Raw genomic sequence first — 25,899 nt, forward strand, 5'->3', positions numbered from 1 at the left:
CTGTTACACTAAACCCAATCTAGCTGAAAAGCAAAAAAAAGAGAGCGTTAACACCGAATAACTGACAGGTCTGAGACAGACCTTGACATCAATTGACCCTACACAAAACTGAGGCTAGGAGGCAAGGTATAGTCTGCTGGGGAGGAGCCAATTTTCATTTATAATGTAATAATAGTGGCAGCAGACTAGCCCATGGTTCTGTGTCCCCAATGAAGACTACTGAAAAAAAGATTTATGGTGAGTACCAAAAAGCTTATTTTTGCACACGTTTTGTCACTCTTTACAAAGCATCCACTGGTCATCAGATTGGTTGCAGTGTGCAAATTGCAGTCTATGTTTGGGTGTTACCATATTTCATAGGTGCTGCAAGTGCCAGCCCACAGAAAATCACTGCATATATGATAGTAAGTCACTCCTAAGGAAATAAATAAAATTGCTCTAGTTCTAACGGAAATGTGCAGGAGAACTCAAGGAGAACTGAAAAACCTGACAAGCTCTACTAAATGCAATGTGATGAATGCATGCAATTTACATTGATATCGTTTGTGACTGCTCTTGATATGCTTAACTGACTTCTAGCAATACAAGCCCTGATTTCACTGACTTGTATTGTTTTGTGCTTGACAGGACTGAAGTTTTATCAGCAAGTCAAATTAGTGAATTTTATTAGAAGGCAAATCCATCAGTGTCGATGTCATGGCTGTCAAGAAAAGTTTCAGTCAAAAACAGAATTAATAGCTCACATGGAAAAAGACAACCATATCGGCATTTTTCCAGAGAGATCATTGTGGGATCAACCTCAGTAAGAAGCCAGCATTTGGTATTGTCTTCTACAAAAGCTGACCTGTCATTTCATCATGATTGTATCTTATTTGCTTTGAGCTGGCTTCACACTTGAGTTGACGAATCCTCAAACCATTGACAAAGTGCATCTGTCTTCATCACTTTTGTCATTATCGTTTTGTTTTTCCCCCTACATGATATAACATTACCGCGTTTTTTGAAGACGCACATGACTATTCGACACAACCCAGCAGAAAATTTTGCACTAATGAGCTATGCCAACCATTAAGATAAAGGCAAGGGCATTTCTAGCTTTTCAGCTGCCTGAAGCGAAAAATGGAATGTCCCCTGCAACAATAAATGACGTATGCAAATCTATATGCCAGTAGTGAATTAAGAGTATACGTAACTGTAAACCAGTAGTGAACACCCCACACATATGTACCAGCAGAGTATAAACTACATACTGGCAGCATAGTATGGTATTTAGTTGATACTCTGGCTCAGTGGATAGCACTTTTACTTTGCAGCAGTGGCATCCTGGATTCAAATCTCATGAACAATATATGTGAAGAGTTTGTATGTTAAAAAGTTAGAAATTCAACATCCAAAATCTAATATTAATAGTCCAGGTTCATAATAAGAAGGTTAAAATGCCAAGCAGATGCGTTTCGATCAGACGATCTTACTCATTGCATGTGTAATGGACTAAATTACATGACGTGTTGTGCCATTTCCTGTGTGCTATTTAACATCAAATCCCTCCAGTCCACACTAGGATCGATGTCTGCATCTGAAATCACCTGTGAACGGCAAACCAAACAACGGGCAACAGAATACAATTTATAGTATTCATAGTGATTAATCCAGTCCTGCCTTACCATATTTTTCGGACTATAAGATACACCTAGGTTTTAGAGGAGGAAGATTAAAAAAAATAAAGCAATAAATGTTGTCAATTCTGTACCAATATCCACCATCCTGGTATATAGGTATATATATGTCCCCAATCCTAATTCCTATACTGGAATGCATGGCCCCCTTATCGCTATCCTGGTATGCATGGCTCCTCATCAGAAAAACATAAAAAAATAAACCATTCTACTTACCTTCCCTCCGCTCCCTCACAGCATCCTTTTCTGATGCCAGCAGCTGATTTCAGCTTGTAAGCAGCACATGGCAGTGACATCATGCGCTGCTTACAAGCAGAGATCAGCTGCCGGAATACTTACTGCTCCCCACACCCTTTAATAGCAGCCACACTGTTTGCCGCAACCCCCAGCTTCCTGCGGTGGCTGGGCAATCACGTGTGTCCATTACTAAAGGGAATGAATATTCACTGCTCTCCACTCGTATGGAGAATATTCATTCTCTTGAATAGCGGGCACGTGATGACCTGGCTGCTGCAGGAAGCCAGCAGCTAGGCGATCATGTCGGCCTGCTATTAAAGAGAAATGAATATTCACTGCTCCCCATGTCCATAGTCCCTCCCACCTCTCAGCACCAGCTTCAGTGCATAGACGGGGGAGTTACTATGGGCGTGAGGAGCAGTGAATATTCATTTCTCTTTAGCTGTGGGCACAGGCTCCTGCCTGCTGTGACCTGCTGCTGCCGCTTGCCCACCTCCACAGCCACAGCAGGTACATCTGGACTATAGGACGCACCCCCCATTTTCCTCCAAATTTTTGTAGGAAAAAAGTGCATTATAGTACAAAAATACTGTATATTAATATCCAAAGGCAGTCTAGTTTTTAACTGGTAGATCGACCAAGTTTTTTGATTTATTAATTTACATTTAAGGTCTCCTCCTCTAAATAGTTGTTTAATCCATTTTATTCCTATTACTTCAAAGGAAGAAACATTCCCATTATGTGCCTGGGTAAAATGTTTAGATGCCGCTGAACTTTTATGTAATCTCTTACTGACGACATCTGAAAGGTGTTTTTTAATCCAAACTTTTAAGGGACCACTTGTGCAACCCACATACCAGCTTTTTCTATGTATGTAGTTAGGAATGGCACTTTTATTTAATTATCCTGTTACAGTATAATATATGGATACTATTTACTTTAGGAGTAAATGCTCAGACACTGTAGGCAATGCAGTATGACATGGTAGTTATTCAATAATATAGCTGTGCGTATACAACGGGGGGCTCCAGTGCGGTGTTTTGGCCGTAGCACAGTATATGGTACTGGCATTCGGTGTAATAATAAAGTGCAGTAAGGCGCTAACCTGTTCTTCTGTTGTGTAGGTACTACTTCCCCACCTATGAAAATGATTCTCTCCTATGCACTCTATCTGACAGCGAAGAGGAGTTGGCGGCACGAGACCAGTGTGAGGAGATCCCGGTGATTGGGGAAGATCTCTCAAGACTTGAAGCATTAAAGGAAGGCAGCATATTAAACCAGCTTGTACGCGACCGTACCTTAAGGCAGTAACTATGGATTATGTTCAGAAATTCTCATTTTTCATATATCTGGATAGAAAAGGAATGCTGAGTTACACAATGGAACAAAAGACATTTCAGGTGTTGAACGTTCTGCAGATTTCTCTTTATTCCATATTTCACTTCCTCCGGTATAATGAAGGCTGCATGCTGTGTAGATGTCGTGGCTTGGGCACATCACGGGGGAATACAGTTTGCATAGCTGCCATACTACTAGTCACCTAATTAAACCAATGAATTCAGTCATCTCAATACTCTTGTATCATTGTTGCACAGCCATGACAGTCGACAGATTTTCATTTTTAGCAAGAATTGACTCTAATTTTCGAATGTGTCAGGAATGCTACAGAGGGCATGCCCTGTGTTCCTATGAATTAATCATCTCCATTCATTAGTACAATGCAGGGCAGTGCTAGTCTAAGGGGTTTCTTTTCAAGATACATGACAGAAAAGGACCTATTGCCCTCCATAAATCCCTTTTAGATGACGAGCATAATTGTGTAACCCTACGTACGTATTTTTTTGAAAGCTTAAGGATTCTATTAAATTATTCTTTATTCTGAATAGTAATTGGTTTAGGCTACTGATACCGACTGGTCCTGAAATTAGTCCATTGAGTAGAAGTAATAAGTACATTTTTTGGTCAGATTTTGCAATGTAATTCTAAAGACCTACAATGAAGAAAAAAAAACATAATTATTGCAGTTTCTTTGCATTCGTGTCTTCACTGGCCAAGCTTAATATTGCATGAATGAGGAGTGGGCTTGCCAAGGGCGATTTGCTGGATGGATGAACCAAACTGAAGGGAGCTCAGTGTCTCTCCAAGGTCTTTTACATCAGGACTAATGTTCACAAAAACACATGCCTAGAAAAGAAGCAAATGTAGCAGTCAACCATTAAAAGCATACAAAAAGCTAAACATTCTAAGACTTAAAGGGGCTCTGTCCTGTTATCAAGTTATACTGATATAACACCGTGCTAATTATGCCCTGCTTCTTTATATTTTGTATGGTGTTGTGAGGTCTTTGATTCTAGACTGTTAGCACCACATCGGAGTCCTGCTCTGACAGGCGGGGTCTCCGACATGTCTCCACTCACCGGTACTGCGGTCAGTTCTTCCCTTCCTCATGCTCTGCATGCTTCCAGCCGGTCCTCTAGCCATGTTCTTAGGACTCGCGCGCGTGCACTCCCGCCCTCTTAAAGAGTCAGCACGTGCACCTGCTATTTCCTCCCCAGCCAATAGTTGTGAGACATAAGGTATATATTGCGTCCTCCCCACTGGGGAAGTGCCTGAGCAACCTTCCTGTTTCAATCAAAGTTGTGTAAGGTTGCATACCAGTACAAGTCCTGTTTGCTATAATCTAGTGCAAATCCTGCCTGCTGCACTCTGATGCAAATCCCGCCTGCCGCACTCTGATGCAAATCCTGTCTGTTGCACTCTGACGCTAACTCTGTCTGCAGCACTCTGACACAAACTCTGCTGCACTCGGATATGAACTTGGTCAGCTGCACTCTGATGCAAGCTCTGCCTGCTGCTCCATCCAGTCTGTCCTCTGGGTCCAGCTGCTGCACGACCGTTGGTCTGCCCTGGAGTGACACCTGGCGTTCATCAGGAGCCAAGTCTAACCTCACCATCAGAGGCTCTAGTGAATAGTCAGGTGATCGCTTAGACACGCCCCTCCAGGCTGTCCGTGGCACAGTGGTTCCACAAACCACCGTCGTGATATAGACCCACTCAGTGCAGCAGTGTATGAACTAGATGATTTTTTTCTGCTTGACTTGGCTATGTCCATGGACCTGTCTACATAAATACACGATTGCAAGAAGTGGATGGTGGCACATTACTTAGATGTATTACGTCTGTGAATAGCGGGAGTGTTTGTAGTGTTAACAGAGTAATCAGGTAATGGATGTAGGTATTTAGTAGTGCGCTGTTAACTAATTCCAAGATTTATTTCCTCCCTCCAACCCCCGATGTTGACAGCCCACTTCTAGGCTACTACACCCCAATTTCTATCCTTAAATACATGGACAAAGCCACATTGACCTTGGTAAGAAGAAAAATCATCTTTTTTTTATGTGGAAAACCAATATTTAAAATCCAGGAATATTATGCCCAGTAGACAAAAGAAACAAATTGGCATCCTATAATATTTTCTAACTACAACCCCTGGCAAAAATTATGGAATCACCGGTCTTGGAGGATGTTCATTCAATTGTTTAATTTTGTGGAAAAAAAGCAGATCACAGACATGGCACAAAACTAATGTCATTTCAAATGGCAACTTTCTGGCTTTAAGAAACACTAAAAGAAATCAAGAACAAAAAATGTGGTAGTCAGTAATGGTTACTTTTTTAAACCAAGCATAGGGAAAAAATTATGGAATCACTCATTTCTGAGGAAAAAATTATGTAATCATCCTGTAAATTTTCATTCCCAAAACTATCACCTGCATCAAATTAGATCTGCTTGTTGGTCTGCATCTAAAAAGGAGTGAGCACACCTTGGAGAGCTGTTGCACCAAGTGGACTGACCTGAATCATGGCTCCAACACGAGAGATGTCAATTGAAACAAAGGAGAGGATTACCAAACTTTTAAAAGAGGATAAATCATCACACAATGTTGCAAAAGATGTTGGTTGTACACAGTCAGCTGTATCTAAAATCTAGACCAAATACAAACAACATGGGAAGGTTGTTAAAGGCAAACATACTGGTAGATCAAAGAAGACATCAAAGCGTCAAGACCGGAAACTTAAAGCAATATGTCTCCAAAACAGGAAATGCACAGCAAAACAAATGAGGAACGAATGGGAGGAAACCGGAGTCAAAGTCTGTGACCGAACTGTAAGAAACCGCCTAAAGGAAATGGGATTTACATACCAAAAAGCTAAATGAAAGCCATCATTAACACCTAAACAGAAAAAAACAAGGTTACAGTGGGCTAAGGAAAAGCAATCGTGGACTGGGGATGACTGGATGAAAGTCAAATTTAGTGATGAATCGCAAATCTGCATTGGGCAAGGTGATGATGCTGGAACTTTTGTTTGGTGCCGTTCCCATGGGATTTATAAAGATAACTGCCTGAAGAGAACTTGCAAATTTCCACAGTCATTGATGAGATGGGGCTGCATGTCAGGTAAAGGCACTGGGGAGATGGCTTTCATTACATCTTCAATAAATGCACAAGTTTATGTTGACCTTTTGGACACTTTTCTTATCCCATCAATTGAAAGGCTGTTTGAGGATGATGAAATCATTTTTCAAGATGATAATGCATCATGCCATAGAGCAAAAACTGTGCAATATACATAAGGTCAATGTCATGGCCTGCAAATAGTCCAGATCTCAATCCAATTGAAAATGTTTGGTGGAAGTTGAAGAAAATGGTCCATGACAAGGCTGCAACCTGCAAAGCTGATCTGGCAACAGCAATCAGAGAAAGTTGGAGCCAGATTGATGAAGAGTACTGTTTGACAATCATTAAGTCCATGCCTCAGAGACTGCAAGCTGTTATAAAAGCCAGAGGTGGTACAACAAAATACTAGTGATGTGTTGGAGTGTTTTTTGTTGGTTTGTTTTTCACGATTCCATAATTTTTTCCTCAGAATTGAGTGATTCCATAATTTTTTCCCCTATGCTTGGCTTAAAAAAAGTTACCATTACTGACTATCACATATTTTGTTCTTGATTTCTTTTAGTGTTTCTTAAAGCCAGAAAGTTGCCATTTGAATTGACAACTGAATGAACATCCTCCAAGGCCGGTGATTCCATAATTTTTGCCAGGGATTGTAGTTGTTCTTTGAGAACAAACTTGAAATAAAGCCTAAGTAGTTGGTTATCCCAGCGTTTCAATATTGCATAAGAAAATATTGTAACACTAAGAAGCCTATAACCAATCAGTTTCACAATTCCACAACACTTTACACAATGTTTAACAATGTTCTCCAGTTTACGTTGATTAATGATCTCCCGTAAACGATCAGATTGGCATAGTCATGTTACCGATGATGTGGTTCTCATGCTGACTTTTCCTTATATTCCCTCTATATTCATTCAGGAACCCAGACTTCCTGTTCATAATGGTCCATAGGTAGTACCAGACCTTTATCTGACTGATCACCAAACTGTTGGCCTTCCGAGGGGTCGGTTTAGACAGACTGACCAGCGGCACAGCACAATTGCTTTTCGGTAAACCATTGGTAGTTCTTTAAATGCCTGTTTACATAGACAGACAAAACGATGCACACTCAGCGATCAGTAATAAATTGCTCAGTGCGTGCAGGCTACTATGGTTCTCAGCAGTACAAGTCCTGTTTACACAGGATCATGCCCTGTCAAGAACAATGATATTTTTTGGAGCTCCAGAAAAGATCCTTTCATCCTATGAGAAGCTTTTTTGTCGTTCTTCGGGTGATGGGCAGCCTGTTTAAACTACTAGATCATCTTTAAAAACAAGCGTTTTTCAGAACACTTATTGATGATTATCTTTCAGTGTAAATGCAGCTTCACACTTTGTAATAGTACATGCTGTGTTTTTTTGTCACCTAGACTACCGAATTATCTTTCAGTGTAAATGCAGTTTTAGAATGGGTAATATAAATTAGAATGTAGAAGCCTGACAGTCAGCACCTCCACAGCTCAGCAATGTGAAAGGACTGTGGTGTCACCCATTATCGTCTAATGACCACAGCTCCATAGCTGCTGTGCCTCTTATTTGTGCTGTAATACCAAGGCCAGCCACTACTAAACCATAATCTATAAGGAGTTTGTATGTTCTCCCCGTGTTTGCGTGGGTTTCCTCTGTGTTCTCCGGTTTCCTCCCACACTACAAAGACATACTGATAGGGAATCTAGATTGTGAGGTCTATTGGGGACAGCGATGATGATTGTCAGTTGCGTAATGCGGAATAATCTCGATATAAGTGAGTAAAGTTAGTTAATAATAATAGACCGCTAATACAGGAGTTGGATACCCACTAATCTAATATAGGTGGCCTATTCTAGAGATATACCGTACATTTTAAATTCCTCAGATAAGCCTTTTAAAGCTGGTACGGCAAGTGCTCTTTCTTCGTTTTGATTTGATTCTTATTTCAGTGAAATAACAATGATAATAACATTGTTGGCTATATCACAAACTTTGATGCTTTACCTTTGCTTGCCCGCTGAGTGACGGTTGCAAGAGATGGGTAAGTTTAGAGTTCCTGTAAGGTACATGGAGCGAGTTGGTCTTCAATGCTGTAAACACCTGGAAACAGTGAGAGTAGTTTGTTGCACATGTACTGGACAATAAGGCCTCTTTCACACATTGGTGGTTTTCCAGGTCCGGCCACAGGTCTCGTAACTTGAACTTGACAGCTGCATAGGCATATATGAGGCTGATGAGTTTTGGACAGGAGGCCTGTGACCAGTCCTGGCATCACATGTACACAAACCGTGAAACACTGAGGTGTGAACCTGGCCTTACTGAAATAGAAGCAGACTATTCACACAAAAAATGGAAGGTCTGTACTTATGCACAACAGTAACATTGCTCCCTGAAGCCTTGAAGGAATTGTCTGGTGGCTTACAATTACCGTAATGGCCTATCTTTAGGGGCAGAGCTGTAGTAAGGCCCAGTCACTACTAAGATGATGAGGAAAGGACTAAACCTAGAAATAAATTCTAAAAGCAAATAGAAGAGAAACTTTTCTCCAGAAACAAACTGATGTGTATAATTTCTTGCTGATCCGTTCCATTTCCGCCTGATAAATGACTGAGGAGACTTTGGACCTTTGAAGACAGTTATGGAGGGAAGCTCTTGCTGTCTTACAGCCAGAAACATGATGGTGAAAAAAATGGGAAAATGCAACATTCTTTAAAAAAAATCTAAGAAATTTTGAATATTCAAGAGGAATGAGGACAAATCAGAAAATTTCTATTACAATCTAATCTTAAGTACCTGCTGTAAATGATAGCAAATTTATTCCCACAGACTGTGGATCATTATTCACTGGATTATGTTGAGGATTTTTTCAATAGATTGTCTTTAAAGGGGTTGTCCGGCCTTAGGATATAAGTCTGCAGTCACTTTGACAACACGCTGTGAGGATTATCTGGTGCTAGGAGCGGGCGGTCATGTGACTGCAAGTATGCGATTTGCATACTTCTTGCCACATTCCAACTAGACGTGTCTGTCCTTGCTCAATACACTTTCGGCACCAGCACTGAAGAATCCTTACAGCACACAGTATGTATGATGTGAAGATTCACAAGTCTGCAGTCACATAGAGTGACTGCAGACTTATACCCTAAAGGTACTGTCACACTTAGCGATGTACCAGCGATATGACGCGGTCAGGATCGCTGGTACATCGCTAAGTGGTCGCTAGTGAGCTGCCACACAGGCAGATCTCACCAGCGACATAGCAGCGGTCGGGGGTCGCTACTTACCTGTCAGACCAGGCGATCCTGACATCCTCCCGCCCGCGTCCACGCGTCGCTCGTAGTCACAGCAGGAAGCTGACGACGAGAAACAGTCCAGGACGTTCTCGCACGATCAGCGATACCTCCGACCGGCTCCCCCGCTGGTTAAGTATCAGACATAGCGATATCGCTAGCAATATCGCTGCTGCTTCACAAAAAACAGTGACGTTATAGCGATATTGCTAGCGATATCGTTTAGTGTGACAGGCCCTTAAGGTCGGACAACCCTTTTAAGGATCTACATCTAGAAAGTATCTAAGCATATTGATGTGTACTTGGTGAATTGCTATTACTACAATTGTCTACGCTATTTTACTGAATGAAAAGGAAAAATATTAGCATTTCTTTTAAAAACACTTGCCTTCTGTGCGCATTTTTTTATGTATTCACAATTATAGTAAATGTGCAGGTAGTGGTTGGGCCGTCTCACATCGTAGAAAAGTGCCAAGGGCCGGCCTATTTTGAACATTGCAATTTTTTTAATGCCAGAAAACTTACATATGGGGATGAATAAAATAGTAATAAATTAATTTGCCTTTGTTATTTTATACAGCAAGACTTGCTCATCTAACATGGTGATACATTTATAAAGTGCAACAATGTACATGAATAAGTCAGAATTTTAAAGATTGTCAAAAATTATATTCCTCTGTGTTCCTACATATAAATTATATTTGTACATATTATATATCTAAATGTCCACTATGTCCAGATAACAGCCTTGCACCAGAACTTTCCTATGTCATCTCTTCGTCAGAGCTTTGTATGAAGGATTTTAATGATTTTCTTATTTCAATAGCTAATATAACCTCCCTCTCTATTTGTGCATCAGCCATGGCAGAGTAAAGGGCAGGCTTAGCTATTGAAATAAGCAGTAACCCAACTCCTTCACACCAAGCTTTCACAATGTGCTGCTACAGAAAGGTTTTTATATTAATAATAACGCGGTATAACCTTTTCATTATTTATTTATTTTTTTTTTTTTAAATGTCAAAATCTTTTAAACTTTATTCCTAATTTTGTGCAGGTCTTGTGCCTCCAAAAGGACTCTGACCTGTTAAGTCAAGAGCTCCAAAACACTTCTGAAGGTATTCTGTGGTAACTAGGACCAAGATATTAGCAATAGATCTGTGACTAGGTTATTTATAAGTTAGTCATTTATCGCATATCTACATTATATGTGCGTATGCATAGAGTATATATTGCAGGGTTCCACTCTTTCATGTAGGCATTAGGTAGCGTTCACAAAGGCAATGCATTTAGGTGCATTCGCTGGCACTGGGACTTGGTCAGTTCCATCATGGCTCTGTACCTCGGTAAACCTCGCCACCCAGCATTGTGGATCCCAAGTCTCCTCCGCACAGCTCCACTAAAGCAACGGCTCATAGCTCTCCCCAATCACATCAGGGACACCAAGACACCACAGCAAGGTCACCTTTCAGCAGGACAGCGCCTCTATGCTTTCCAACTATGTTTGCTATGCTGTAGCTGCTTTTACCCAGGGCCTTCAATCCTTACACAGCAATTGCCTGTGCTATCTGGGACTTCATAACTGCATTTCATCCACCAATTGTAGAGATCTATGCTCTCAGATAGGCATTAGGCACCATTCTCACAAGCAATGCAATTTGGTCCGAACATGTGCAGTTTTTTTGCTTTCATAAAACTCCAAGGAATTTAAAAAAAAATTAAAATAAATAACAGCCTCTTCCAGGCACAAAGGTGTAACCGCAAATAAACAGTTAATTTAGCAGGGCACAAATGTCAGTGTAGGATCACTCAAACAGATCCCAGTCCTCCAGAGGCTTCCAGCACCGAAGAGACTAGTTCAACTCCAGGCACGGTTTACACTGAACAGACTGTAGCTTCCACACAGTTTTCTACACGCACACATACTGCTCAGCTTTCCTAGCTGACCCATGCAGCCTCCACTCAGAGAGACCCCAGCACCTCTCTCTGTCAACTACTGCTCACATTTTGGCTGGCCACTCACCAGCAGCACACTCTACTCTGCTTCATTGAGCAGACTAACACACCCAGTGAACACAGGTCCTTAGTTCACCCCAGGCCACTTTTTTTTTGCGTTTTGGTTTTTTGTTCCCCTTCTTCCCAGGGCCATAACTTTTTTTTTTTTTTTTTGCAGGACAAGTTGTACTTTTGAACTACACTATTGATTTTACCATGACGTGTACTAGAAAACGTGAAAAAAATTCCAAGTGTGGTGAAATTGCAAACAGTCCAAAAGAAATTCATGAAATGCTGGTTTTTGTTCATTCTGCGTCCCAAAAATCGGAATAAAAAGCGATCAAAAAATGTCACGTGCCCGAAAATGGTACCAATAAAAACGTCAACTCGTTCCGCAAAAAATAAGACCTAACATGACTCTGTGGGTTAAAATATGGAAAAGTTATAGCTCTCAATATGTGGTGATGCAAAAACTATTTTTTACAATAAAAAGAGTCTTTTAGCGTGTGACAGCTGCCAAACATAAAAACCCGCCACAAATAGTAAATCAAACCCCCCTTTATCACCCCCTTAGGGAAAAATAATAACATTTAAAAAAAATGTATTTATTTCCATTTTCCCATTAGGGTTAGCATTAGGGCTAGGGTAAGGCTGTGTGCACACGATGCGGATTCTGCTGCGGATTTTTCCACGCAGATTTGGCTAAATCCGCAGGTCAAATGACCTGCGTTTTACCTGCGGATTAGCGTGTGGTTTTCTTCTGTGTTTTGACACCTGGTAATGGAGCAGGTGTCAAACAGCTGCAGATTCCGCACAAAGAAGTGACATGCTGCGGATTTAAAACCGCAGCAAATCCGCACAAAAAAATCCGCAGCATGTGCACTGCGTTTTACATTTGCCATCTCTGTATATAAAAGTGAATGTATGTATGTGTGTGTATCACCAACCAATCACGAAGCATCTTTCATTTCACCAGAGTTGTTCAAAGGAAGCTGAGCTATGATTGGTTGCTATGAGCAATAGTTTTCCTTGCAGCCAATCACTAAGCATCTCTCATTTCACCAGAGCTGGTTAAAAGAAGCTGAGCTGTGAATTGTTGCTATGAGCAAGTTTTCCCACTTGACAACACCTCAGCAGACACTGACATGGTGGGAGAAATCTAGCATCCCCGGGAACATACGCTCCAGCCATCGTCTGTCCCCCAGAAAGGAGCAGTAAGTACATGACAGAAATGAATCCCCCCCCCCTCCCGTGCCAATATACCCATCACACATCCTCCATCTCATAGTCACATCTTCCCTCTTAAAGGGATCATTGGTATGGAAGTCAAAGCAAATCCATCCAGCTCTTTGGTTTTGACCCCAGGCCTCTCTTAAAGGGATCCCCGGTATGGAAGTTAGGACCGTTCCACTCAGCTCTGTGGTTCTGACCCTAGGGTCTCTTAAAGGGATCAGTGGTATGGAAGTTAGGGCAAATCCACTCTGTGCTTTGGTACTGACCCCAAGCCTTTCTTAAAGGGATCTCCGGTATGGAAGTCAGGGCAAATCCATCCAGTGCTTTGGTTCCGACCCAAGGCCTCTCTTAAAGGGATCCCCAGTATGGAAGTTAGGGCAATTGCCTTCAAATGCTCTGGTACTGACCCCAGGCTCTCTTAAAGGGATCTCCTGTATGGAAGTTAGGGCAAATCCCTCAGTGCTCTGATTCTGACCCCACGGTTCTATTAAAGGGATCATTGGCATGCAAGTCAGGGCAAATCCACTCAGCGCTCTGGTTCTGACTCCAGGCTCTCTTAACGGGATCTTCTGTATGGAAGTTAGGGCAAATCCCTCAGCACTCTTATTCTGACCCCAGAGTTCTATTAAAGGGATCCCCAGTATGGAAGTGAGGGCAAATCCACTCAGTGCTCTGGTTCTGATGCCAGGCCTCTCAAAGGGATCCCTGATATGGAAGTTAGGACCGTTCCACTTAGTGCTTCGGTTCTGACCCCATGCTGACGGGATGATGTGGGATATTAGGGGTAGTAGTCCGGTGGCTCTGGCTGATGGGATAATGTGGGATATTAGGGGGAGTAGTCCGGTGGCTCTGGCTGACGGGATGATGTGGGATATTAGGGGGAGTAGTCCGGCGGCTGTGACGGGATGATGTGGGATATTAGGGGTAGTAGTCCAGTGGCTCTTGCTGATGGGATGATGTGGGATATTAGGGGTAGTAGTCCGGTAGCTCTGGCTGACGGGATGATGTGGGATATTAGGGGGAGTAGTCCGGTGGCACTGGCTGACAGGATGATGTGGGAAATTAGAGGTAGTAGTCCGGTGGCTCTGGCTGATGGGATGATGTGGGATATTAGGGGTAGTAGTCCGGTAGCTCTGGCTGACAAGATGATGTGGGATATTATAGTGAATGTGGCTATGCTGGGTGGGCGGGGCTCTACACTCATATTTTTATATATATATATATATATACAGTATATACACTCACTGGCCACTTTATTAGGTACACCTGTCCAACTGTGTGTTAAGACTTAATTTCTAATCAGCCAATCACATGGCGGCAACTCAGTGCATTTAGGCATGTAGACATGGTCAAGACAATCTCCTGCAGTTCAAACCGAGCATCAGTATGGGGAAGAAAGGTGATTTGAGTGCCTTTGAACGTGGCATGATTGTTGGTGCCAGAAGGGCTGGTCTGAGAATTTCAGAAACTGCTGATCTACTGGGATTTTCACGCACAACCATCTCTAGGGTTTACAGAGAATGGTCCGAAAAAGAAAAAAAATCCAGTGAGCGGCAGTTCTGTGGCCGGAAATGCCATGTTGATGCCAGAGGTCAGAGGAGAATGGGCAGACTGGTTCGAGCTGATAGAAAGGCAACAGTGACTCAAATTGCCACCCGTTACAACCAAGGTAGGCAGAAGAGCATCTCTGAACGCACAGTGCGTCGAACTTTGAGGCAGATGGGCTACAGCAGCAGAAGACCACACTGGGTACCACTCCTCTCAGCTAAGAACAGGAAACTGAGGCTACAATTTGCACAAGCTCATCGAAATTGGACAGTAGAAGATTGGAAAAACGTTGCCTGGTCTGATGAGTCTCGATTTCTGCTGCGACATTCGGATGGTAGGGTCAGAATTTGGCGTAAACAACATGAAAGCATGGATCCATCCAGCCTTGTATCAACGGTTCAGGCTGGTGGTGGTGGTGTCATGGTGTGGGGAATTTTTTCTTGGCACTCTTTGGGCCCCTTGGTACCAATTGAGCATCGTTGCAATGCCACAGCCTACCTGAGTATTGTTGCTGACCATGTCCATCCCTTTATGACCACAATGTACCCAACATCTGATGGCTACTTTCAGCAGGATAATGCGCCATGTCATAAAGCTCGAATCATCTCAGATTGGTTTCTTGAACATGACAATGAGTTCACTGTACTCAAATGGCCTCCTCAGTCACCAGATCTCAATCCAATAGAGCATCTTTGGGATGTGGTGGAACGGGAGATTCGCATCAGGGATGTGCAGCCGACAAATCTGCGCCAACTGTGTGATGCCATCATGTCAATATGGTCCAAAATCTCTGAGGAATGCTTCCAGCACCTTGTTGAATCTCTGCCACGAAGAATTGAGGCAGTTCTGAAGGCAAAAGGGGGTCCAACCCGTTACTAGCATGGTGTACCTAATAAAGTGGCCAGTGAGTGTATATATATAGATAGATAGATAGATATAATCATTATAATTTGTTATAACTAACTGTAGTTAGTTACTATGCCCGGGCAGCCCTTGGGGGTTCAAAGTTCTCACCACACATCTAGATAAGTACCTTGGGAAGTCTAGTTTCCAAAATGGTGTCATTTGTGGGGGTTTCCACTGTTTTGGCACATTGGGGACTTTCCAAACGCAACATGGTGTCTGATCTCAATTCCAGCCAAAAAAGTCAAATGGCGCTGCTTCCCTTCCAAGCTCTGCCCTGTGCCCAAATAGTCGTTTACCCCCACATATGGGGTATCAGTGTACTCAGGACAAATTGCACAATAACTTTTGGGGTCCTGTTACCTTGGGAAAATAATAACAATTGGGAGTGAAAAGATAATTTTTGTGGAAAAAATATGATTTTTTTAATTGTACAGCTGTACGTTATAAACTTCTGTGAAGCCCTTGGGGGTTCAAAGTTCTCACCACATATCTAGATAAGTTCCTTTGGGGGTCTAGTTTCCAAAGTGGGGTCACTTGTGGGGCGTTTCCACTATTTAGGCGCGTCAGGGGCTCTCCAAACATGACATGTCGTCCGATCTGAATTCCAGCCAATTTTGCGTTGAAAAAGTAAAACGGTGCTCCTTCCCTTCTGAGCTCTGCCGAAACAGTGGTTCCCCCCCACATATCAGGTATCATCGTACTCAGGACAAATTGCGCAATAACTTTTGCAGTTCAATTTCTCCTGTTACCCTTGGGAAAATAAAAAAAATTTGACCTGAAGTAATTTTTTTGTGAAAAAAGTTATATGTTCATTTTTTTTAAACAATCAAAAAATACCTGTGAAGCACCTGAAGGGTTACTAAACTTCTTGAATGTGGTTTTGAGCACCTTGAGGGGTGCAGTTTTTAGAATGGTGTCACTTTTGGGTATTTTCTATCATATAGACCCCTCAAAGTGACTTCAAATGTGATGTGGTCCCTAAAAATAAAATGGTGTTTTAAAAATGAGAAATCGCTGGTCAACTTTTAACCCTTATAACTTCCTTACAAAATTATTTTTTCCCAAATTGTGCTGATGTAAAGTAAACATGTGGGAAAAGTTACTTTTTAAGGATTTTGTGTGACATATCTCTGTGATTTAAGGGCATAAAAATTCAAAGTTGGAAAATTGCGATATTTTCACCAAATTTCCGTTTTTTTTCCACAAATAAACGCAAGTTATATGAATGAAATTTTACCACTGACATGAATTACAATATGTCACGAGAAAACAATGTCAGAATCACCGGGATCCATGGAAGCGTTTCAGACTTATTACCTCATAAAGGGACAGTGGTCAGAATTGTAAAAATTGGCCCAGTCATTAACGTGCAAACCATCCTTGGGGGTAAAGGGGTTAATGACCAAGCCCCATTTTTTAAATCTGACGTTTATTTTTATGTGGCAATAACTCGGGAATGTTTCAACATGTTGCAGTAATGATGTGACTCTTGCACTTAATGTTGGCAGGAAATTTAGGCTGATACCATATGTTTTCTGGGTTTTTACCCAGGGGACACTGTGGAAGATATGTTCAGACAGGGAACATCAATCTAAGGTAATGTGGCACAAGCACTTTAATAATATTTGGGGTCTAGTTCCTTTACTATTCTGATATGTGACACTTAAGCACTTTATGGACATTTTGGGATCTGGTGGCCTGTGGCTATACATTGATATACATGCTTCTTACCTACACATGGCCTCTTAGTGCCTGATCCAAGTATATTGAATGACTGCCCATCTGCATTAGTAATACAGTATAGCATGGTTCCTAACAGGCAGTGAGTCTAGTATGATATTGCATGGGAGCACTCTATGGATATACTGGATAATTGGACTAGGATGTGCAATGATAATTTCTGTGTTATCCTGGTACTAGGATGAGGTTTTGTGTGTAACATGCTTTAGTTCCCAGTTTTCTGAAATGGATTAGGAGTGGTGGGGAAACTCTATAACAGCATTTGGACTTTAATTTGTGTATATATTTATTTCCCTTACCATAATAATAGACAATGTAAATAATAACTGTCCTCTTGAAACAGCGTCCCCTACATGACATTCTGTTTGTGAATACGTTTTTATATAATTTGTCAAGTAATAAAGTATTTTTATGACGGATCTCTTCTTAGAACTGGACCCTTTTTCATACGGTGAAAAAGTTCATTTTGTGTGTTATGTGGGTCTATTATACTGTATGGAGGACTATGTGGAGCCCAGTATAATCTATAGAGGACTATATAGGGCACATTACTCTGTCTGGAGGACTATGTGAGGTCCATTATACTGTATAGAGGACGGTGTGGCGCATTATACTGTATGGAGGACTATGTGGAGCCCAGTATAATCTATAGAGGACTATGTAGGGCACATTATTCTGTCTGGAGGACTATGTGAGGTCCGTTATACTGTATGAGGGCGGTGTGGCGCATTATACTGTATGGAGGACTATGTGGGTCCTATTATACTTTGTGGAGGGTTGTATGGGGATCACAGGGCTTTATACTGTGTTGGGATCACCATTCTTTGCTGGAGGGGTACAGTAGGGTCATACTGTGCTTGTGGAGGGTACTGTGGAGAAATTCACCGTGTGGGCATCATTCTGTGTTTAGGGGCAGTTTTGTTGGCATCAAACTCATCTGAATTATTTATTAGTGTTTTTTATCATTTTATTATATACTGCTCAAAGAAATAAAGGGAAGGCAAACAGCCTGTTGCAAATGGAAGTGTTCCCTTTATTTTTTTGAGCAGTATATATTTAAATTAGGCCATTGGACCATATGCTTTTTACTGCTGTTTCATAACATATAATATTATTCCAGTATCCCCCATTTGTGATTGTGTTTATTTTATTCTAAGATCTATTAATTAAAATATAATTTGTTCGTGGGCCAAAATAAAAAAAAAACTTGGACAAAGTCGATGGCCAACCTTGATGCTTATTAAAAAAGGTGTTTACAATTGAGGACATTTTTCCTTATTATTAAACAGAACACTTTTCATATGGAAACAAACTTAAGAGTTTCATCATTATGTTTGATAAGGAAAAACTTTATCAATTCTATACTTTTTTTAATAAATATAAAGGTTGGCCCTCTACTGTTTTTAAATTTGGCCCACTGTGTATTTGAGTTTGTCATCCCTGCCATATGTGGTCAAAAACTGCTGTTTGAGCACACGGCCTTTCTGGAAGAAGGGGAAGGAGCGCTATTTGGTTTTTGGGATGTACAGTAAATTTAAATTAAATAGATTGCAGCAGACAACCAACAGAAACCCCCACAAATGTCCCCAGTTGGTAAACTAAACCACTCAAAGAATTTGTCTAGAGGTGTGGTGAGCATTGAATTTACATGTGCTTCACAGAATTTTATTAGATTGGACTGTGAAAATGAAAAATTGTGGGTTTTTTTCCAATGAAATGTTTCTTTAGTCTTACATTTCTTCATTTCCACAAGTGCAATACAAGAAAATGGAAAACCCCAGAATATATGCACTTTATCCTGAATGGTGTGAAACTCCATAGGTGGCTGGATACTACTGTTTGGGCACCCAGCAGGGCTCAGAATGAAAGGAGCACCATTTGACTTTTGGAGCGCAATTTAGACTAGATTAGATTGTGGAAGACGTGTCACAGTTGCAATGCTTCTACGGTACCTTTAGGCTATGTTATCAATGTCTGATCGGTGGGAGTGCAAAACCCAGAACCTCTGATGATCAGCTGTCCCCAGGTGCCGGCTGGAACTGCTCAGTTGCACAGCTCCATCGATGGATAAGAGCCGTGGCCAGGAAGAGCCATCCTCTATTAATTAGAATAGGGTGGATATGCAGTACCCAGCTGTACAGCTCTGCAACTGAGCAACTCTGACAGCCAGACAGCAGATATGTCTACTTTTTTTTTTGTTAATTTTTGGTTTTACATAACACCCCTGTTTTAGTGGCGTAACATTTTGTTTTCTACGATTTAAACTTTGATTGGAGGTCTGAAATCTCTACTGCAGTGCATTAGACCTGTCAGTTGCAAAGACACAGCATGTTAGGTCCTACTCATGGCAAGGTCTAACAGGCCATCCTAGCTGGCAGATCCCAAGGCCAATGCCATAAATTGGCCTCATGTTGTAATGCACAATCATAGAATACTGATAGAGTTAAAGAGGGAGCAACTTCCGCTCAATAACCATCTAGATGCTGCTGTATCTATTGACAGCAGCATCTAGGGGAGTAATCTTTGTAGCAAGGTGTATGACCTAAGGCAAAAAGTGGCTCATGCTTTTTGATAATGTTTAGACTGTGAATGCATAGTCTACATTCACAACACTTGTTAGTTGGCCTAGTTTGGTAAACCTACAATACAATAAAGGGTAAGCTTGCTTAGTTACTTCCAATGTCTTCAAAGGTTTATTCTCATCTCTGACTTTCATGGTTGTGATAGGAATAACTGGGGTTATAAATACAGCCGAGTGTAGCTTCATTGTTTATGTAATCCTATAGCGATAAATGGGGAGATACAGAAGCAGTGTTAGGGTACCGTTACACTTAAAGATGCACCAGCGATCCCCACAACGATACAACCTTGTCAGGATCGCTGGTGCATCGCTACATGATCGCTGGTGAGCTGCCCAACAGGCAGCTTCACCAGTGATCAGCACCAGTGAGGACGCTGGTATCTAAGGTAAATATCGGGTTACTAAGCGGTGCGCATCACTTAGTTACCCGATGTGTACCTTACCAGCTTGCTCGCGCCGGGAGCTGTGAGCGCGCAGGTTTCTAAGGTACACATCAGGTAACTAAGTGATGCGCGCCGCTTAGTAACCCGATATTTACCTTAGATACCAGCTCCCAGCGCCTGCTTACAGCGCTGGTGTGATGGTCAACGTGTGACTGGACACACCTCCTCAAGCAGGGCGAATTTCTATCACACACGTGACCCTGGATACACCGCCTCCAGTAGGGCGAATTTAAATAATAAAGGGAAAACACCAGGGAAACTGATACAATGGAGGGCCCTGCGATAGGGAACGGGGACGTGGAGACCTCCTGCACTCCCCTGAACCAGTCTCTACACTCCTAACAGTCCCTATACAGGCTCCGCACCTGTCGCCGAGCTGGAACCTAAGAACCCTAGCTTGCCCTGCACCTAGCCCTTTCTAATGAAATGGACGGTGCAGAAACTAATCCCACCACTGCACTGAAACACACAAAAGGAAAGTTACAAAACAGGGGTAACACCAATTAGCTTTGCTCTGTTGCTCTTGCTCCCAGCAACAGAGTCCACCACCAGAATGCAGCTTTCCTAATGAATAGCTGCCACCAAGCTCTGTCAGAGCTGCAAGGAGATCCTCACGGACTCCTTCCACACCAGGACTCTGACTGAGCTGCCAGGAACACACTCTCTCCTTCCTTCACCAGTCTTGGTTGGAAATGATCAATATCACCAACAGTGATAGCAACACATGACACTCTTTTATAGCAGAGCAAGAGCAATCACACCTGCTTTATAATCACATGCACCAAACAAAAGAAACCAGAGTGCAATGACCCTAATGGCCACCGGGGGCAAAACTAGAACAGAAACCACCAAAGTGCAATGACCCTAATGGCCACCGGGGGCAAAACTCTTTAAGCACCACAGCTTAAGAAAAAAAAAAGGTTACTAGTGCATTTTATCTGTCATGATCCAGCATGGATCATGACAGCTGGGAGCGTCGCTGATTGTTGGCTCCCGCTGCCACACGCAGCGATGCTGTTACGTCGCGCTCACCAGGAGGCGGGGCTTCGGTCCCGAAGTCTCTCCCTCCGGTACGGCGGTCCCTCGGGGGCTCCCGGCGGGTGCGCACGCCCAGCTCTCGTCCCCGGGGTTCCTCCCCCATGTCACGTTTGCGCTTGCGCGCTCCTGTCAGTGCTGTGTAGGGGTCGGTCCTCTCTATGGTAATGGAGGACCTGACCCGGAACCTGTAGTGGTCATGTGCCTTCTGGCTAGGTCCTGACCCGGAACCAGTAGGAGTCATGTGCTATATCAGGCGACCTCCCCCTAGGGGAGGTGCCTGATTATTGTTGTGCTTCCTGGCTGGGACTGCTTTGTCCCAGCCTGGCTGTGTGCTGTTCTCACGTCCTCTGCTCTGTCTGGTATTCTATTGTGCTTCTAGCATTAACTCTGTACTTTCACGTTGCTCCATTCTCAGTTGTGCCTCCTGGCACACTCTAGTATCCTGTCCTCTGTTCCTTGCTCAGTCGCACCTCCTGGCATTCACTCTGTTCCTGTGCTCTGCTATACCTCTTGGCATGACTGCTGCTCTATTCAGTACTCTGTCGTGCTCCTTGCACCCATCCTGTTTTGATTACCTCCGGACGTATTACTCGCTATACGCCATTTGTGCCCATGTGTACCCGTCTTGCACTATCCCGTATTTAGCGCACTCCCATGTATTTTCTTGTGTTCCCTAGTATCCTACACCTTTCAGGCACACACTCTCGTGTCTCCTGTGAACTGGCCGCCTGGTGCCAGCAGTCGTGGTATCGTATCCCCTGGGGCTTGCTCCTGACACTCCCTGTATAGGGGGTGGTCCTCACTAGGCTAGCTCGCCCTGGGAGGGTTGGTGCTACGACCCAGAGGGTCCACTCCAGGAGTTCGCTATCATGCTAATAGATGCGCGCTGGCCAGCGGGAGAGCAACGATCAAAAATGGCCCAGGACGATCCTGCACAATCAGTGATACCTGGCAGGGGGGCCGGTCGCTAATGTGTGTCACACACAGCGATATCGCTGACGAGATCGCTGTGGCGTCACAAAATCAGCGATCTCGCTAGCTATCTCGCTGTGTGTGACGGGGCCTTTACAGCTTCTTGTGCTAAACTGTTGCTGTAAAGACTTACATACACATCAGACTGTCGTAGGCCATACCCAGCGATACCAGTGGTCTCGGCCAATAAGCATAAAGCCCCCATATGAACTAAACTCGTTCCCGATAGATGATGGGGGAGATAAGGATTTTGCATGTCCACCTTGGGAGCGCTGATCCTTTTGTTTTCGGGCGAAATAAGCCACAGCCAAAAGTGTAGGAACGGCTCTCTTGTAGAGAACATAGAAACGCTCTGCAGATTGGGTACTCTTATGTATGGAGGAGTCAAAAGGGATAACTGTCAGCCGAACACAGCTATCTATTGTGTATGGGTCATGGGTCCCTAACTCCCATTTATTTGTATGGTGGATACATAATCAACCTGGCTGCAATCGTCTTTTTTTAAACACCGCCTCTAGTAGCTGGGACTTAGAAGTAACTATTCCCATCTCGGCCATAAAAGGCAGAGATGGGAATAACCTTTTAATGTGAGACTTACACAGAGAACAACCCTGCTGCATTATTTTATGTAGATGTGTTCTTCTCCTTTTTTTCTATTTTTATTTGCCGATTCCCACTGCAATAGCCTAGCAGAAATGTTACTGCTACGGCTTCTCCAAGTTCACTGATGTGCTGAAACAATTGAAGCTGTTAAATGCCTTCTGGCAGGGAAAACCAAGACTGGGACAACCCTGAGCAGAAAGGCTGATATGATTCATCCAAGTGAATTGACTTGTGAAGACGTAATAAAAAGCAATGAGAGCGAGCGTAGGATTTTCTATTTGATTTGCTGGCTAGATATCTGCTATGACCCTGCTGAAGAACACAATGTACCTTCTATTGCACATCACAGAACGGTTGGCTAATGTGCAGAAAACCTTTTGTTGTCCATTAGCCAGTAGAAATCTCCCTCGATTAGACGTGGAGTATGAGAAAATATAGGAACACGGCGTCAAATCTTACATTGTCACTCATTCATTTCTTCACCACCTCCGCTGTCTGGAGGAGATGCAGGCGGCCAGGCCTGAGACTAGGTGGCACTATTTGTCAGAGTAAAAGAAGCAATAGCTCTGCTGGTTGATGCGATGAGAACATAGCAGGGAGCACATTACATCACTGTGATTTGTGTATACTTTTACCTGTCCCAGTGCGGTGAGAGACTTGTTGATCGCAGCCGCCTCCACCAATCGCTGGCCGGTAGCCTCTGTCTTCGATATACGTTCGGATCCAGCCAGGTCGCACAGAGTAAGTGTAGAGCTTGAAGCAACGCCTGAGATGGTGTCTATGCCATTCAGTGTAAAAATCACAATGAGATGAGAGCGGGAGCTGAGGAAACAGTTTATAAAATCAGAATTTTTTAATCTAAAAATATTGTTTTTTTATATCCTGTATTGTATGGTTTTCTAAACTGTTATGTTAAATTACCCTAATTAGAATAGGGATCCAGAAGACACTGATAGCACATACATATGACTATCTGTGTACTAGGATGTCCGTCTGCACCACAGCCATCTTTACATGTTTAGTACTAAAAATACTGAATTGCACATCTTAGGGCAGCTCTTGTGCTAGAGAATGAAATATATGCCAGCTATTAGACAAAATGCCAGTTTCCTGTAATACATTATAATAAATTAGTTGCACAGCAGTTGGTCACACGCCTTTTCCTTTTTTTTTTTAAACTGTCCAGACCAAAATTTTTAGATGCCTGAAAATTAGTGTCGAGCGAATAATAGATGTTGTTTTTAGTTTTTAATCATATTTTTAAAAAAGATCAATGGAGAGGTTGATGCATATGTGCACTGCCTGCTCCCATGAAGTCTATTGTTAAAGGGGACTTTTTTATTATCTTATCACATTTTTTATAAAGGTAATTCACTAGTACAGCAAAATGGCGGCCGTTTTTTTAACACTGACAAACCTGTCCTTGAATCTTAATAGAAAAGGTGCTTGTCATCATGTGCAGTAGCAATCTACATGTGTAAGAAGCTGTGCTCCAAGTGGATATTTTGACCTAATACTGGTGATTAGAGTTGAGCGACTTTGGTCGGATCGGGTTTCGGGAAACCCGAATGAAACAAAATTTGAGTCGGATGAAACTGGTCCGACTAGGGCAAAAAAAAAGTCGGAGTTTCGTCCGAAACCCGACCCCAATGCAAGTCAATGGGAAATAAAAGTCAGACGAAACTCCGACTTTTTTTTCCCCTAGTCGGACCAGTTTCATCCGACTCAAATTTTGTTTCATTTGGGTTTCACGAAACCCGATCCAACCAAAGTCGCTCAACTCTACTGGTGATATCAGGAGTGCTGAGGTAAGAAGAGGCTGCTCATTCTGCTGTCCACCCTGTCCATCTGATCTAGTATAGAAAGTACCAGGAATGCTGAGGTAAGAAGAGCCAGCTCATTCTGCTGTCCATCTGATCTAATATAGAAAATACCAGGGGTGCTGAGGTTAGAAGAGGCTACTCATACTGCTGTCCACCCTGTGTATCTGATTTAGTGTAGAAAATACCAGGGGTGCTGAGGTAAGAAGAGGCTGCTCATATTGCTGTCCACCCTGTCTATCTGAACTATTATAAAAAATATCAGGATGTTGAGGTAAGAAGAGGCTGTTTACACTGTTGTGTTCACAATGTCATGGTCAATGTACTGTCAGGCTATGTGCACACGTAACGGAACTCTCGCGGAAATTACCGCGAGAATTCCGGAATTCCATTCCGCGGGAAAATCGCATTTTAAATTCCCGCGATTTTCCCGTGGAAAAACTAGCATTTTGCAAGCGTAATTAGCTTGCAAAATGCTAGCGTTTTCCAAGCGATCTGTAGCATCGCTTGGCGAACTGGTTGACAGGTTGTCACACTCATCAAACAGTGTTTGACGAGTGTGACCAACTTTTTACTACTGAGGCTGCCTATGTAGCCTCAGTAGTAAAAGATAGAATGTAAAAAAAAATAAAAAATGGTGTTATTCTTACCTTCCGACGTCCCGCGCAGCCGTTCCCAGTAATCCTTTGCGAAGATGCCCACGATGGCGTCCGTTCTCGTGGGATCGCGATGTCTCGCGGTAATTCGCGATGACGTCGCGCGAATGACCGCGAGACGTCGCGATCCCGCGAGAACGGACGTCATCGCGGGCATTTTCGCAAAGGATTACTGGGAGCGAGAGCGTGGAGAGAGGCGGGAAGGCTGCGCGGGATGCCGGAAGGTAAGAATAACAATATTTTTTATTTTAAATTCTATTTTTTACAGGGATATGGTACCCAGAGCCTGGAGGACAGTCTCCTCTCCTCCGGACCGTGGGTACCATCCGCAATTGTTCTGCTTACTTTCCGCATGTTGTGCACAGTCACATGCGGGAAGTAAGCGGAACAATACATTCCTATGGTTGCGGGATCGCCGCGATTCCGCAAAATAATGAGCATGCTGCGTTTTTTACCGCAAAGCGATTCCGCCGCGATAAAAACCGCAGCATTAGCACAGCATTGCGGAATCCCATAGGAATGCATGGGATGCTTATTTTTCGCGTTTTCGCGGCAAAATCGCACGGTTAAAACCACCGCAGAAACGCGAAAAAAACGCCACGTGTGAACTCAGCCTCAAACTTATCAGATCATAGCAGCCTTTTACCAGATCTATATGCCGTCAAATCTTTAGTAGATCACAGCAGCTGCTCA

At 42.9% G+C, this 25,899-nt stretch overlaps 2 protein-coding genes across 4 annotated transcripts in view; one reads left to right on the forward strand and one right to left on the reverse strand.

Annotated features, from left to right (window-relative positions):
* Nucleotides 1–3,484, forward strand: part of ZNF277 (zinc finger protein 277) — a 137,273-nt gene extending 133,789 nt beyond the window's left edge. For 2 of the 3 annotated variants that reach the window (XM_073573302.1, XM_073573300.1), the window contains exons 11-12: nucleotides 628–802; nucleotides 3,038–3,484. In XM_073573302.1, coding sequence (XP_073429403.1) covers nucleotides 628–802; nucleotides 3,038–3,224 — 362 coding nt within the window. In that variant the 3' untranslated portion in view covers nucleotides 3,225–3,484. Of the gene's footprint in view, nucleotides 1–627; nucleotides 821–3,037 lie in introns of all 3 variants that reach the window. The other variant, XM_073573301.1, reaches the window with a different exon arrangement.
* A 135-nt stretch (nucleotides 3,485–3,619) lies between these two features.
* LOC141087814 (uncharacterized) overlaps nucleotides 3,620–25,899 on the reverse strand; it is an 88,688-nt gene continuing 66,408 nt past the window's right edge. The window contains exons 8-10 of the mRNA XM_073573657.1: nucleotides 23,366–23,552; nucleotides 8,389–8,484; nucleotides 3,620–4,097 (exon numbers count right to left, since the gene is read on the reverse strand). Coding sequence (XP_073429758.1) covers nucleotides 3,957–4,097; nucleotides 8,389–8,484; nucleotides 23,366–23,552 — 424 coding nt within the window. The 3' untranslated portion in view covers nucleotides 3,620–3,956. The remainder of the gene's footprint in view (nucleotides 4,098–8,388; nucleotides 8,485–23,365; nucleotides 23,553–25,899) is intronic.

This window comes from Dendrobates tinctorius, unplaced genomic scaffold (assembly GCF_039654945.1).
Source record: "Dendrobates tinctorius isolate UK_male_01 unplaced genomic scaffold, ASM3965494v1 ptg000035l, whole genome shotgun sequence".
NCBI classification, from domain to species: Eukaryota; Metazoa; Chordata; class Amphibia; order Anura; family Dendrobatidae; genus Dendrobates; species Dendrobates tinctorius.